The sequence below is a fragment of the Perissodus microlepis genome, chromosome 15, assembly GCF_051167445.1.
Source record: "Perissodus microlepis isolate ML-2025 ecotype Zambia chromosome 15, ASM5116744v1, whole genome shotgun sequence".
In the NCBI taxonomy this organism is placed as follows: domain Eukaryota; kingdom Metazoa; phylum Chordata; class Actinopteri; order Cichliformes; family Cichlidae; genus Perissodus; species Perissodus microlepis.
In genome coordinates, this window is record NC_140475.1 from 9,613,198 (window position 1) to 9,628,571 (window position 15,374).

At 41.7% G+C, this 15,374-nt stretch overlaps 2 protein-coding genes across 7 annotated transcripts in view; one reads left to right on the forward strand and one right to left on the reverse strand.

Moving 5' to 3' along the window:
* The first annotated feature begins 417 nt into the window (after positions 1 to 417).
* Positions 418 to 8,215, forward strand: l3hypdh (trans-L-3-hydroxyproline dehydratase). Of its 2 annotated transcripts, XM_084952467.1 has the most exons (7): positions 418 to 488; positions 3,165 to 3,649; positions 3,723 to 3,892; positions 4,329 to 4,451; positions 5,345 to 5,482; positions 6,661 to 6,782; positions 7,167 to 8,215. In XM_084952467.1, the coding sequence occupies exons 2-7, from the start codon at positions 3,172 to 3,174 to the stop codon at positions 7,168 to 7,170; spliced, it is 1,035 nt and encodes a 344-aa protein (XP_084808593.1). In that variant the 5' UTR covers positions 418 to 488; positions 3,165 to 3,171; the 3' UTR covers positions 7,171 to 8,215. The 2 variants fall into 2 exon arrangements, with proteins under 2 accessions (XP_084808593.1, XP_084808594.1); XM_084952468.1 differs by having other exon boundaries at positions 6,661 to 8,215.
* The window catches only part of daam1b (dishevelled associated activator of morphogenesis 1b), a 43,221-nt gene continuing 35,575 nt past the window's right edge, over positions 7,729 to 15,374 (reverse strand). For 4 of the 5 annotated variants that reach the window (XM_084952463.1, XM_084952464.1, XM_084952462.1 and 1 more), the window contains exons 14-26: positions 14,692 to 14,991; positions 14,497 to 14,604; positions 13,731 to 13,760; positions 13,375 to 13,472; positions 13,200 to 13,284; positions 12,886 to 12,992; positions 12,101 to 12,189; positions 11,818 to 11,986; positions 11,524 to 11,631; positions 11,268 to 11,328; positions 11,050 to 11,181; positions 9,629 to 9,799; positions 7,729 to 9,156 (exon numbers count right to left, since the gene is read on the reverse strand). In XM_084952463.1, the coding sequence (XP_084808589.1) occupies positions 8,944 to 9,156; positions 9,629 to 9,799; positions 11,050 to 11,181; positions 11,268 to 11,328; positions 11,524 to 11,631; positions 11,818 to 11,986; positions 12,101 to 12,189; positions 12,886 to 12,992; positions 13,200 to 13,284; positions 13,375 to 13,472; positions 13,731 to 13,760; positions 14,497 to 14,604; positions 14,692 to 14,991 (1,671 nt within the window). In that variant the 3' untranslated portion in view covers positions 7,729 to 8,943. The remainder of the gene's footprint in view (positions 9,157 to 9,628; positions 9,800 to 11,049; positions 11,182 to 11,267; positions 11,329 to 11,523; positions 11,632 to 11,817; positions 11,987 to 12,100; positions 12,190 to 12,885; positions 12,993 to 13,199; positions 13,285 to 13,374; positions 13,473 to 13,730; positions 13,761 to 14,496; positions 14,605 to 14,691; positions 14,992 to 15,374) is intronic. The other variant, XM_084952466.1, reaches the window with a different exon arrangement.

Consider the following 15,374-nt stretch of genomic DNA (forward strand, 5'->3'; position numbering starts at 1 on the left):
CTAAAGTATTTGTAGCTAAATATAATTACAATGTAATTTCAAATAACATACGAAGAAACTGCATTTAATTACAGGGGAATTACACCTTTATAAACTGGTCGTATTATAAAGTATTACAACTGCTGTGCAGAACATAAATACTTTTTAAAATTTTATTTTAAAAATAAATTCATTTATTATTATTTGGGGGGGGGGGGGGGGGGACTTCTCCTGGATACGATCTTTAATCAGAAACACTGAATCGGTTTCAGACTATTTTTGAAGGGTTATATAACATATAGAGAAACATATGTCTGCATCTCTGTGTGAATATAAAACTGTGTACAGTACTAGGAGACTAACTTCGTGCAGCCCTCCAGAACAGCGGGTGGCACTAATGTTTCATTTTAGTGTCTTTGTGTAACTGAAACACACAGAGAGAAAAGAAAAGAAAAAAGTAGGAGGGCTGCACAAGTTGGAGATCTGAGCACAGAGAAAAGTTACAGCAGGTAAGTAAACTTACCAGAGCTTTAATTCTTTTCCTCTTTGCAGTTGTGTAAGTCAACGCTGGGTTTTTGCTGCCTTTTACTGGAGAGTTGCGCTGCATGCACTCCGTTATACCTACTGCAGGCATCCAAACGTTTAACTGGGAAAAGTTTGTATAATAATAACACGGCACAGCATGTATTGAGAAAAATAATAATAAAGTTCCCACTATAAACCCGTTCGCTTTCAAAAACGAATATAAGCAAAACTGTTGCTCATAAATCATTTTTTACGATGACCTCAGATCAGCCTGCACAAAATTCGCCTTTTGGTGCCTGTTTTGTCAAATTTAATGCGAATCCATGTTCCATATTTACTGTTTACTGCATCTACCCTCACATTTCTTAATGTTAACGAATGTTTTGATCTAAAGTATGAATAAACACATAATTTACAGGAGTTAGATGCTCAACAGCTTCCACACTGATCATAGAAGATACAGCAAAGTCTTGAACCCCTCCTCATTCTTCATATTATGCTTCCAAAGAGTTATTCTTGTACTTTTTAAAGTTCTCTTGAGCAATAGTTCTTTCGGGTCTTTCAGAGCTTTTCTTTTGGACATTGGCTGCTTTTTTTTTTTACTCGTTTTTATGAGGAATGTTTTTGTTTGTCAAGCCACTTAACGTGAATCACTCAAGCATAAAAAGGACACTACTACTACAACTGTACTAGTACTTTGTTACTACTGGTTCATCAAAAGATGAACCAGTAGTAACAAAGAGACAACTTTAAATAGTATCTTTATCCACTTTGTTACTGACAGACTGTCACAAAAAAAACGCAATTTGTCCTCGTTTGTTTAGCTGAATCTACCAAAATACCAAAGATAACACAGTTTAATAGCTATAAAATAGAATAGTATTTTTACAGAGCTACTAGCCAAAAACTTGGCATAGCTCACTGTGGTGTGCGGTATTTTCTTTTTTTTAAAAAAATTGTAAAAACTGGACAAGTGGACAGACTTTTAGGTCTGTCACATCATCTATTTACAGCAGAGGAATGATATCTGGAAGTCATGTCTTAAGTAATATGGAAAAAATCCAACATGACCTGACACATTACCTGAGTGCTGGATCTGGCCTTTTAGCTGATCCATTTACTGTTCATTGAACCCTCATCAGAAATGGTCTCAGTGGGAAGGGTGGGTGTAATTTTTTTTGCATGGCAATGATCCCAAATACACTGCAAATGCATTAAAAGAATACCTGGATAGAAAAACATAAAATGGAACACTGTCAGTTTTCCCCGCCTGTCCGGTTTGGCTCTCTTGCCATCAGAATTATTGTCTAAAGGCAAAGAAAGATGACCAACGGATTTATTTTACCAAATGGACCATCCCGGCCTTGCCGTATTGGTCTATTTGATTCACCTTTGCTTTTATTGTTTATTTTATTTTATTTTCGCTTGCTACACACGGGACAGACTTGACTGGGGGAAAGAAAAGGGAGAAAGAAAGAGGGAAAGAAAAACAGTGGATCACCTGGATCACCTGTTGAGAAAGAAAAAAGAGAAAAGAAGCAAAAAAAGAGAGCAATATAATAAACAACATCATCGCAATGACCTATGTGAATATAACAGTGAAAACTAATTATTGAATATTATTGTGCCGCACGTTGGATCGACAGCGCACAGTGTGCTTTGAGGTAGGAGCCGAAAAGGGTGTAGTTTATGTCTGTGAGCATCCGTTTGTACACCTGTGAGCATGAGCGCGCTTGTATTTAAAAGGTTCCTTCATGTAATGATCTGCTAGAGGGTGTGGGGGGGCCACAGCCCCGTCCTCCAGGGCATGAAGCAGGTATGGAGGAGATCAAGGCTCCAGACATCAAGAGACCCCCAGAGCACAAGAGACCAAGGAAGACCAACGGAGGGGCAACCACGCCACTCTCCCGGAAAGAGCTGAGGAGAGTCCCAGATGAGGGGTCACTCAGCAGCTGCAGAGCAGAAGCCAGGGGGGGTTGCAGTGACGTGCCCGTGAGCTCCGCCGGCAGCCAGCTGTGCCAGGGTGACCGAGCTCCAGGCCAAGAGGCCAAGGGCACCCCACCCCCGAAGGGGCCCGAGCGAGCCCCAGGCTCCAGGCCCCGACAAGCAGCCACCAGGAGTGAGCCGGTGCGTACCTGGACGCCCATCCCCGGACACAAAGAACGAAAGAAGAGCTTTGAATGTCCTTCAAGAAGCCTGGAGAACTATTCCTGAAGTCTACCTAAAGAAATGACAAGAAAGGTTGTTTAAGAGAATTCAGGATGTGTTGAAGAATAAAGACGGTCATACCAAATATTAACTTTCAAGCTCATTTTCAAGCTGGTATCAACTGACAAAGGTCCTATTTTTTTAGCTGATCTTGTGGCCTCAATGTTACAGATCAATTATCACTCAGCAAATTTGGCTTCAAGCAGAATTTAGCATTCATAAACTAAACACGCGACCCAGACACCGAGCTATAAATCCAGCTATAAATCGTTTTAAATGTATTTGTTACCCATACTCCATATGTGTGTTTTGATTTGAGGGATAATTTTCAAACAAAGCTTGCAGGCAGACTCTAAAGTTTTCCCATGCAAGTGTTTACATTTAAAAAAAGGTGTATTAAAAAATATAAATGAGTTTATAACCCAAAGGATTGTTTTGATTTCTGAAATCAGCGCTGAGATGGAAATGCAGCTTCCACCTCACGAGGGAGGCAAGCTGTCTGTGGTCGACATGCACACGGGTGGAGAGCCTTTGCGGATCATCCTCAGTGGCTACCCAGAGGTCAAAGGCAACAGCGTGCTTTCCAAACGTCGCTACGTCCGGGAACATCTGGACCACCTCAGGAGGGTGCTGATGTATGAACCGCGAGGACACTACGACATGTACGGGGCCCTGATCGTGGACAGCGAGTTACCCGAGGCCGACCTGGCGGTGCTGTTCATGCACAACGAGGGCTACAGCACCATGTGCGGCCACGCCGTCATCGCACTGGGACGCTTCGCTGTGGACTACAAACTAGTGAAAGAGCCGAAGTCGCCAGAGACACAAGTGAACATCCACTGTCCCTGTGGCCTGGTGAAGGCCTTTGTTGAGTACTCTGAGGGGAAAACAGGAGGAGTGAGGTTTCTCAGCGTGCCAGCGTTTGCATTTGCTACAGGTAGCACAAACGACTGTAACGGTTCTCAGGTATTTGAATGTTCTCCAGGACTAATTCAATATTTTTTTACCAGATGTGACAGTGTCGGTGGAGGGGTTTGGTGAAGTAACGGTTGACATCAGCTACGGAGGAGCCTTTTACGCCTTTGTGAATGCCCAGAGGTTTGGTCTGGATGTGTCCAAGTCCAGGACTCGGGATCTTGTCGACGCAGCCACAGCTGTGACCAGAGCTGTCAAATCTCAGGTTATCAGCTGACAGGAAATTAAAAAAAACTGAGCAATATTACACAGACAGTGAGAATATCACTTGCTAAATTTCTAGTAATCTAAAAGTCTAAATAATCCATACTTTAATTTAAAAAGGGGAAAAAGTAGGCCTGATCTTATATAGAGCTGCTTTGAATTGGCATCTTCTTTTTTTTATTCATTACATCTGCTTTTAGGGTGTTGTCGAATTATGGCTCAAATGTACGCACAGGATATTTTTAGAGGCCACAAGAAACATCTGGTAGTACTTATATGGGATGCAGTGCATGCCTGTAGAGCTTATGGCAAAAAATCTGAGCATTACATGACCTCTCAGCTTGATGTCACCCAAAAGTATCTGGACATGATGCTCCCAACCATATTCCACAGTGTGAACTGATTTCTTTTTCTACCTTATTCTTATTATTCTTTAGGTGAAGTTGCATCATCCAGTCAGCGATGATCTGGCCTTCCTGTATGGCACCATACTAACAGACGGGAAAGACGATTACTCCCCTGAACCCACCGCCAATATCTGTGTGTTTGCTGAAGCTCAGGTATGTTAGTTCCTGCTGGTGGAAGGATAAACCGTTGTCATGAAGCCTGAGTGTGGGTGTGGGTAACGCTATAGTGAGAGGCGTCTACTACGTTTTATTGATTAGAATAAAACAAAAAAAACCTAAATAAACAAGAAAGACTTCAAACTACTGATTGAAATCCTAAGCTTTTTAGAAATATGTTTAAAGAGATCATAAGAGAAAAGAAAGCAGCAGAGTTTGATGGAAAATGAGGAATGTCCCCCTGCTGGTCATTAAAAATATTGCAGATTTAAGGCACTTCTTATCACCTTTTTTTGTTTGTTTTGTTTAGGCCCTGAATCCACATCCAACTTTAAATACAGTCTTTAGTCCTGTCTAACCCTGAAGTAGCTCTAAGTGTACACTTAAGCACATTTGTCTTAGAAGGGCTGCAGCTTCCAGGAAGTGCTACAGCTGGTCAATTTAACAAGTCACATTACAATTTGGAACAGCTGTATTAGCTGAAGCTACACCCATTAATGCCAAGGAAGAGCAGCTGTGACTGTGCTCACAGCCAGCAGTTTGACAGTGCCGGAGATCGGCCTTTTACAATGAGTAATGAGCATTATGTAAAGTGGTCACATCATCTTTTATTTGTGCAGTCTGCAGAGTTTATCATAAATGAAATGGACAAACACAGCAACTGTTCAGATGAAATATGAAAGAAAAACGAGACATATTGCAAGAAAACACGTTTGGGGACATTTTTTATTTGTTGTCACTTTTTAAGTCTTTGTCCTTACTTCCATTATTTGAATCCTCTTTAAGTGCTCAAGTGTTGGAATCATACAAAAGACAATAAAAGGTCTGTGTTTTGTTCATTGGTGTCACCTTAACTTCATGCAATAGGAGGTTTAAATTGTGTTTCTCAGGTAGACCGAAGCCCGACTGGTTCTGGTGTCACGGCTCGAGTAGCTCTTCAGTATCACAAAGGTCTCATCCATCTGAACCAGACCAGGACGTTCCAGAGCGGAGCCACTGGGTCCCAGTTCACAGGAAAGGCTGTTGAGGTATCACGATTTCTGTTCTCTTGTGGAATGAGGGTGATCGCCTCTTGTTCAAAGAGTGGGAAAAGAAAGAAGTGCATTTTGTAAAAAGACCTAAAGAATAAGTAAATATTTAGACGTTATGGCGCAGTGGATTTACGATGTATTGAAATGTGCAGGATTAATCCAAGTTAAAAAGAAGACATGTTTTGTGTGTTTTGTTTCTAAACAGTAATACAGTTAATAATACTTAATCCTAAGTGTAGGATTTTGGTACAATTTAATATAACATCGCTTTGTTTGGCTCCTCAGGTTGACAGTTTCTAAAATACTGATTTGAAATCCTGTATTTAAATGTCTTAGAGTGAAGTCACCATGAAGCAGATGCTCCGGGTTTCTCAGGTTTGGCTGTTTTAAGCCGAGGAAAATTTTTTTACATCAAAACGCAGCGCGCTGATGTGTGGACTGACAGAAAACAAATCACTACTTGCTGTCAGAATTACTCATCTTACACATTGCATATATCATCTGCAGAGGAATAGTTTATTCTAGTTTCAGTCAGGTTTCAGACCTCATCACAGCGCAGAGACAACTTTAGTGAAGGTTACAAATGATCTTCTTATGGCTTCTGACAATGGACCACAAGATTTTATTACAGTAATTAGAGGATGCTGCAGGTATTAAAGGTACTGCACTGCAGCGGTTTGAATCATATCTCCAGTTTGTTTTGAGACTACAGTTTCTTCATGTAAATGGAGATTAAAGTGTTAAATTAATTCAAGGCATAGCATGCATTTTCACTGCTATGCAGATGATACCTAACTTTATCTGTCCATGAAGCCAGAGAACATACCAATTAATAAAACTGCAGGACGTGGATGACCTCTAATTTCCTACTTCTACAACATGGTTATTATCAGGATGTCCTGAAAAGCCTTCAGTTGATCTAAAATGCTGCAGCGAGAGTAACTACAGAGAAAGCATATTTCTCCAGACTGTTTTCTCTACATTGGCTCCCTGTTAATTTAAAATCCAAGATGTTGTATTAATGTAGGGTCTTTAGCTTACAATATAAAGTGCCTTGAGGTGACTGTTGTTGTGATTTGGTGCTATATAAATAAATATGAATTGAATTATTCTTTTGAATCAGCTCATCATAGAATGATCTGAAGCATTTATTGTGTTTCTGTCTTAATGCTCAGGAGACCAAGTGTGGAGACTTCAAGGCTGTAGTGGTGGAAGTTGCTGGCAGAGCTTTTTACACCGGGGTTTCACGCTTTGTGCAGGAGGCAGATGACAAGCTGACACATGGTTTCCTGCTGAAGTAAGCAAGACGTATAGGTTTTCTATACAAAAACAAATTAAAACAAAGGTTATATTTTGGTTTTTAATAAGACAAAAACACATTTTATGAATAGAAAATCTTTTAGGTGGCCAAGACTTGGATCTGTAATGAAGAAAATAAGACCTTGGTGGCCTGGTTTACCCGAGTAGTAAATGAAGAAATAGTTTTCCTTACCTGTTTTAAGAAAAACAAAAACTATTATACATCTTGTGAATCTTGAAATTGTCCTAAATTATATTTAATAGATTAGCAAAGTACATAACTAACTCTTAGAGACTGCGAGGAGCTCAGTCACTGGTACTCTTCCACATCCGTTGAGTTGATTCAGGCATCTGACCAAGATCCCTCCTGGGTTCCTCCTAGGTGAGGTGTTTCAGCCACGTCAAACTTCTGGGGCGGACTTGGGACATGCCGAGTGTCTCATCTGGCTTGGTAACACCTCAGCATCCCCCAAGAGAGCTGGAAGAGGGGTTAGAGAGAGGAAGGTCTGGGTTTCTTTGCTTTGCTTAGACCCTGCCCCAGATAAGCAGTAGAAAATGGATGGATGGTTATAACTAAAGATAAAATCTGAAGAACAGCTAAAAGGAAGTGTACTGCCATTCAGATATCTACTAAAATATTCTTGATAGTAAACTTTGATTGTATATGATAATAAACATAAATAACTATGTTATCGTGTATGACTGAATGTAAAAAGGGATTTTTTGCTTTGATGATTTGAAGTGTACATTAAATGTTGTTGCATTTACTGACCACTAGATGGAGCCACAATGCTGGTTACCTTTAGAGTTTAAAATTCAGCCATAAAAAAGATGCTTCCACTTCCTGTTCAAGGTTTTTAGTAGAAATAAACAACTTTTTAAAACCAGAGTCAATGCTGCGTGAAAGTGCATGTGTTGAAAAACTAAATAATCAAACTCATCAGTAGTTTTCTCCCATTTATTATCTTTAGGTCATTGTACAATGGAAGGCAGTTTAAATTATAAAAGTTCGGTGGAGGTGTCGGCTGGATGGACTCACAAGGCTGAAGGGGGAACGTCGCACGTCCACATGTGATGTTTTCTACAAGAATGAAAACATCACATGTGGAGCAGATTTTTTTTCTGCCCTTTCATTTGATGCAGTGTAAATCCAGCCAGCATGGAGCAAACATTTCATCTATTCAAATAATAAAAAACATTTAAGGAGGGCACTCTCTTCAAAGGGGAAAGACAAGTGTATTGCATTAATTGTTGGTTTCAATGGTATTTAGCATTATGAATTCCTATGTGCATGTGTAACAAGCACACACGCTCGTATACTATAGATGTATGTAATGTATGACACGAGTGTCCACACACCTGTTAAGAATTGCAGATCAGGCCAAGGCCTTTGAGAGTACCCACTTAACAAAGAAACAAAACAAAATCAAATCAGAGTTAAGGCCAGCTCGTAACAGGAAAATGTTCAAATAAAAACATACAGTGATCAGATTTATATATATATATGTGATGCACGTCAAAAAAAGGTGAATACAAAACAAAACAAAAAGACCCTCAGCTGTGTCACTTGCAATTAAAACCACATCCGTCTATACAACACAGTCTCTCAGTCCTGTGATGGCTGTGACTGCAAGAGAGCGGCAGCATCAAGAGGAAGCTTAGGTCTAGTCTTTCTCCAGACATGATCTCTCGGAAAATCCAGGCAGGTGAAAGCAGCACACCTCAGTCTGTACAAAATGGCCCCATTTAGAGGAATAGTCCTCTTGCTTTGATCGAGCTTCCAGCCTCGGAAACACTCGACCGGATGCACATTTCACTCTGTGCATAGATTCACGTACAAAAACGGCACAGAACGGATCCTGTCAAAACACCCGTGAAAACCTTTCTCCAGCATGACTTAAAACATTTCTTTTCCTCCCTCTTGTTTGGTCCAAGAGTATCAACCTTTGGCTTCTGCTCTATTTCTTATCAAAATCTTAGAGGATGAGAGGTCTAATCATGTTGTGCTGTGTGTGGCCCTGCTGCGATGACGCAATGCTGTGGTTCACCCGAGCCGAGGTGGGTGGGAGTGGAGGAGGGTGAAGAGGAATGTGGATGTCAGTTCGCCCCAGAGGGAGGTTGATGATGATGAGCAGGGGGTTGCGAGTGATCGAGCCCATTTAGAAGTTCAGCTTTGTGACTGGTCGCTCCCTGCCCGAGTCTGTGTTCTGGTTGTTGATCCGCTTGCGGTTACGTTTCATCTTGGACAAGTCCTTGTCGAAGACCTCGCCCGACCGCAGCGCTGACACGAGGTCATCAAACTCACCGCCATCCTCTTCTCCGTTCGCTTTTGCTTTCCGGGCCTTTCGCTCCTTCTCCCTCTGTTCACGTAGCTGGGGACACAAATGAAAACTGTCATTTAAATATCTGAAGAGGTGAGAGGATAAGAGCATTATTAGCTTTGCTTGGATACGGGAATCTGAGCCCTCCTGGTTTTTATTTATTTATGACTCAAGAGAAGCAGTCACGTAATAACATCCAATTTGACTATATAATATCAATGCACTGTATAATTCAATGAGCTGTAGAGGAGTTAGTGGGCAGATGCTGGCACCTTTGATCAAAGGCTAGGAAGCCATTTTCAGCTCTAATCTAATCAGACCTAATGAGCTGCACAGATGTGAGTCATACTATCTTCTCACGTAGGACAGAAAACAGATCAAATATATTTCCTATGACTGTGTAACTTTTGCTAAATGAAGGCATTGTAGTATTTAATAAATTAAAGGTGCTAAATAAGTGTTTAATAGCAGCTATAGCTCCACTGAGAATCTCAGGGAATGAAAAGAGAGATCAGTCGCATACCTGAGCTTCTACTTTGGCCCTGCGTTCCTCCTCTTCCTTTCGTTTTCGTATGTTCTCGTTCTCCTGCTGAGCCTCTGTGAACGATTGCAGGAACTGGTCGAAGATGCCAAAGAACTCATCTGGCTGCATCTTACTGGCATCCTCACCAAAGTGCTTTACTGCCCTCAGGAACTGCGGGACCAAAGAGAAGAGGAGGGGGCACACGGGATTAGATTTACAGCAGGACGCAGCAGAACCGCGTTTTATTCCATCTTTGACTGCTTTACAGGAGAGTCATTAGGCCCCAGCTCTTTGAAACCAGAGCAGGGCAGGAGTGGTCGGGCTTTGAAGCCCGTGTTCATCCAGATCTCACCGGCTACTGATTGCAGCTGAGGTCAGAGACTGGAGCCAGAGCTCAAATTAAGGCAATGTGCTTGTTGGGTGTTTTTCACAATAAATTAAAAAAGAAAAAAAAAAAGAACATCCAGATGCAAGATCATGCTGGGAAGATACAGCTTCAAAAAATGTGACCGCTAACAGCAGTTATGGCATAGACAGGGACACTATGAGCTGAGAAGATGCTGAAGTTTGTTTTTCCCCCATTAGAAAAATAAAAGAATACATTTCTTTTCAACTTCCTCACAGCAACAATCAATAAACACTATTTCACAGTCACCTTTTTCTGCTTTCGTTTTGTTTATATGCACAGAGCTGATGCAGTGACCCACTTAGAGGGTCACCAGGTTATCTGGCTCCCAGTCGTGAGTACAGAGGGCCGCTGTAAACATTCAAATATTTAACCGTGGGATACTGTAAATGATTAACAGCAACTAATGGTTCCCATGTTACCAGCTGAGTCCTCATGTCAATGTGGCACACACTGTGGGACATATAAAAATAATAAAGAAAAAACACCTCTTCCTGCCATTCAGGAAGACAGACACATAAATCCCATGTTAGCGTGTCAAACTGCCCTTTGAAATGTGAACATGTTCAGGTTTCTGCTGGTAGTGAAGTTTAGTCCCCATAAAATCCACATTTGCTTCGTCTTCGTTTGCTTCGATGCTGTGATTCTGTTTGCACAACATAAAGTGACATCTTAAAGTTGGCAGGTGTAATCTGATGTCCACAGTGTGAAATAATATTAAAGCCCGTGTTCCTGTTTGCACTCTTGGCCCTCACACATGGCAACAAGCAGGCCGCACAATAAAGTGTCGGTGGCACCGCAGCAGGAAGCCGAAACGCTTCTCCTGCTGGTTGCTTTCCTAGAAAGGTCCCTGGCGGGGTCAGTAAGGCTTGTAGAAACAGCTGCATGGAGAGGAAATGGGATGCAAGCTTTCAGCGCCTGTGTCTGCAGGCGACTGCGACGCTGTCCGGTCTGCTCAAACGCACGTGCACACCCTCGGGTTTTCTGGAGAAACCACACAGGCCGAATGACTCACCAGTTCTTTGGCCTCGATGAGAGAGTCCTCGACATCAGTGAAGCTGAAGCTGGCCACGGTGATGAACTGGCTCACCACCGACACAAACTTGTCACCCGGCTCCTGCGGCCCTTTCTTCTGGTATTCCAGTTCCTGCAAGTGGAAATCAAAAGGAGCAATTAGAAAGAGAACATAAAGAAGAGCTCTGCTGAGTTTGCAAATAAATATCCATGACTTACGCTCTCTACACTTTTTAATCCACTGCGCAGGTTGCCGATATCTTTTTCCAGCTCCGTCATACTGCGTGGAAGAAAGAAAGGTCATCACCATTCACTTAAAAAGGAAGTAGCTGAAAATTAGGTTCCCCATGCAGATGATTCACCCTTTACAGAAAACTCTCTTTATATGCCAACAATTGAACCACAATTGTTGGCATATTTTACAAACAAAAATTAGGAAAACACTTGGGAATCACTGCTCCCGGCCTTTACTTACTTGACTTTGGCTGCCTCTGAGATACTCTGCAGGTCCTCCTGGAACTTCAGGACTTTGGGATATTTCTTCTCCAGGATGGTGATCAGATAGTGCAGCAGAGTAATGTTTCTGCAAACACACAGCAAAATGTGTCAAATGTGCAATATAGGGCTTTCATGATGGACTTTCAGATATGAATATCCACATGAAATTTCATCACTATAATATTCCCAGATGTGACTTTTATACACCGCATGCCATTCTTGCTACTGCTGCCTGCAAAGTTTTAATACCACTGTTGAAAAATGTTCTTACTTGTCGATACTGGATTTAGTATCCGCGATCTTGTTGAGTGAAGACACCTTGAAGCCATAAGCATTGCCCCTTTGACCTTTGTTCATATAGTTTCCAAATGCAAGCACCACCTCCAACAGCTGCTTCAGGTTTCTGCTGTTTAAAACCTCCTTAGACGACTTACCCAGCGCTAAAGCAGCAGGAAAATGGACAAAGTTGGAGATATAAATATGTTTGCTTTGGATAAATCATAGCAATCATATTTCAGATATCATTTTTATTGTATAAAGCACATATTTCCCACCTTCAACTTTGGGTTTGATCTCAGCTATCCTCTCTGCAAACTTCTTCTTAAAGTACAAAGACTGCAGCCTCTGCTGGTAATGGTTTATTCTGGACCGAGGATGGAAATAACGTGTCAGAGAAGAAGGAGAAAAAGATACAAATAATAAATTATAAACAGGGAAATCCACAAATGTAGACAAAAGCCACAATCATGAACATTGCACTTAAATCGCCACACTATATAAGTTTTATATAAGCATATAAAAGTTTTAGTTGTGGTACTGAAGCTTATTTTTGGCTGTGTTTATGATTTAAGCCTATAAAGCACAGACTGTGCACTTAATGAATACCACAGTGGCATCTGTCTTCCAGTCCAGCCTGTAAGACGACAAACTGGAAACTACAGCAGCACTTCGTAGAGGAAACAAGACAAAACGGACTGTGTGATTCTTCCTTTACATACATTTCTACTGTTGCTATGCTGCAGGATCTCACCCACCAGCGACCTGACCTTTGCTGGTGACCACACTCCTTTCTTTTGTCTTACATGACTTTATTTGCAAAACTGCAATAAAAGTTATTAAATTATCGGCTCACTTTCTCCAAAACAGTGTTTTACACAGACGACTATTGTTCCCGTTAAGTAGAAAACCATGTGTCACTGGGTTTATCTACTCAGACCAAGAGGAAACAAAGACTATTGTTTGTCAGCAGATCTGAGCTGCTCTGCCCTGATGCTGTCAGCTCTGTGGTTATCAGCTGGTAAACAGTGAAATAATACGCTGCACATAAAGAGAAACTCACCTGCTCATCTCGTAAAGGAAGCGGTCGGGTTTGGCCATTCGATCGAGCTCATGTTTATGCTCCTCGAGGAGATCCACATCGCTCTTCTCTGGGACAAACTTCAGCAACTAAAGGACAAGGAAAAGACTTTTCAATATATCAAATACTCCGACACATCTGCTTTTTGTCGTCAGTGAACATGCCTGAATCTCTGCTTCCACTGTCTCTCGCTCCAAGGCGCATGACGTTTGCCGCTCACCTCTTAACTACTTGTGATTTAAACTGACGTGCATTAATGAAAGCACAGCTGTTTTATGTTTGCATGAAAGCCGTACCTGCTCCAGCATGTCTTTGGGAAGGTCCTCCTGTTCGTCCATGGTTAGGATGGCTCTCTTAATCTCATCATTTGAAAGCTTCAGTCTGCAGTGCACAACAGATAGAATATAATAACATCTGCTGTGTCTGGGGTTTTTTTGGTTTTGTTTTTTTTAAATCCTGAACGGAACTTACCGTGAGAGCAGGATGTTACAGTTTTGAGCTCGACGGCCATCAATCACTGACAGCTCCTTGACTTTTTTGGAGCCCAGCGTGTCGTCTTCCGCCTCTTTCTGTTAGCACAGTGATTAAAAGGTTAGAAAGCATGAAGCTCACATTTTGTTTCAGTTACTGCCACAGACAAACGCATAACAATTAGGACTGGATCACATGTGCCAGCATCCCGAAGGAGAGCTTAAAACACATTTGAAAGGAGACAGAGTGGCTGTAGAATTCACGAGGACACACAAACACGACAAGTAAAGACAGCTGACGCCAAATATATGAACAAAGAGTGACTGTAGAAACTACTGTACTGTAAGTGCACTCACCTGTTTGCTGTTATTGATCATTAAGAAGTCCTAAAATGCAGGCAAGAAGCAGGGAAGATGTAAGCACTCATTAGAATAAGTAAAGCAGTTACGTGATTGCAGCCCATAAGAACAAATTAATCATTCAGCACTTCAATGACAATGGATCAGCAATGACGTGAGCATAGTAAGACATACTGTAAGTGGCTGTTCAGATTATCACTACATGCTTATTCTTCACATGCTGTGCATATAACTAATCATTAAACTGATCAGGCAGTTTCATCTTTAAAAAGACATTATGAATTTCTAGAAACTACATCAGTTGCAAACTGAAAGAAAAAAGGAACAGCTGATTGTGAGCAGCGCACTCATGCATTTTCAATCACATATGGCAGAATGATCTAAACCATTAAAAAAAAGAAAAAAAGCAAATGCATTCCATTCGAAATGTGAGGAGTTGAAAATCATTCAAGCATTAAAGTCTGGAATCTAATTAACTGCCAAATGTATCTCAAAATATCTCCTTTCTCCTGTTTTTATTGATCTGACCTCTTCCCCATGACCAAACTGTGCTTAGGAAAGAAAAGTTGTACAACAGTGGAAAAAAAAAAATATAGTAAAAAAATCCAAGAAACTGAACAGCAGCCAAGTCTAAATCCCAAAAAACTGCAAGCAAACTGAACCCTCTGCCCACCCCAAACCCACATATCTACCCTTGGCCTTATCTAATGTTAGACAGCAACATGTGGTGAGACTGAAAGGTGAACTACATCATTCTCAGTACCTGCTGCCTCTGATAGGCTGAGAAGGTTCTTTCAATGTCATCTAAATCCAGCACTTTGAAAACCTTGGCATCGTCCACCTCCATCCAGACCGTACCCTCCAGCTTATTCTGAGAGGAAAATAAGACATCTTATATGTCAAATTTTAACAAAGAGCAGGAATATCTGGAGGCCTCCTGTGCCTCTGCTCTTCATACCTCAGCTAACTTGGACCAGTTGAAGGACTTGAGAGGGTTGGATGGCTGAGGAATGTTCTTCTTCTTCAGCGATGATCCCAGGGGCGCTCCTGGTGGTGGAGGGATACCTCCAATGGGCGGGAGCCCAGGGGGAGGTGGAGGGCCACCCGGCGGAGGCGGCGGGGGTGGCGGAGGAGGCATCATACCACCAGGAGGTGGTGGAGGAGGTGGGGCTATTCCTGCAAAGCCTGGTTGAGGCACCGGGCCACCAGGGGGGCCGGGGGCAACAGGAGGGCCGCCAGGAACAACAGCTGCCTGCCTCTGCAGAGACACATGGGAACACGAGAGGGGTCAATTCTCATGGAAAGAGTGTTGCTGCACATTCAATGGAATTGTAACTACAAAAAAAAATTTTATGCTTTTTTCAACACAAACCATACCACACTGATTCATAATTAAAACGATACCAGTCTAAAAGTCTAATTTTTGTTATCATAAAGCAAAAGGTTTTCCTAATTTCATGAGTTTCTTTCTCAAGTAAAGTAGCTGTGTATTATTAGTTTCTTAAACCTACATTTGGCCTTCAACAACACAGTTTTTATGATAGTTTTGTGCCATTTCAGTAGACTTGTAGTCACTATAGACAGGAAACAAGATTCCTAGTCTTGGGGACTTTCTGAATTCTGATTATAGTCCAGCAGAAA

Bases quoted from the DNA above. Each gene is read 5' to 3' on its own strand.
- l3hypdh (XM_084952468.1), top strand. From the start codon at position 3,172: ATGGAAATGCAGCTTCCACCTCACGAGGGAGGCAAGCTGTCTGTGGTC. The intron at 4,452-5,344 runs GTATGTTAGTTC...TGTGTTTCTCAG, and splicing joins GTGTGTTTGCTGAAGCTCAG to GTAGACCGAAGCCCGACTGG. The intron at 5,483-6,660 runs GTATCACGATTT...CTTAATGCTCAG, and splicing joins TCACAGGAAAGGCTGTTGAG to GAGACCAAGTGTGGAGACTT.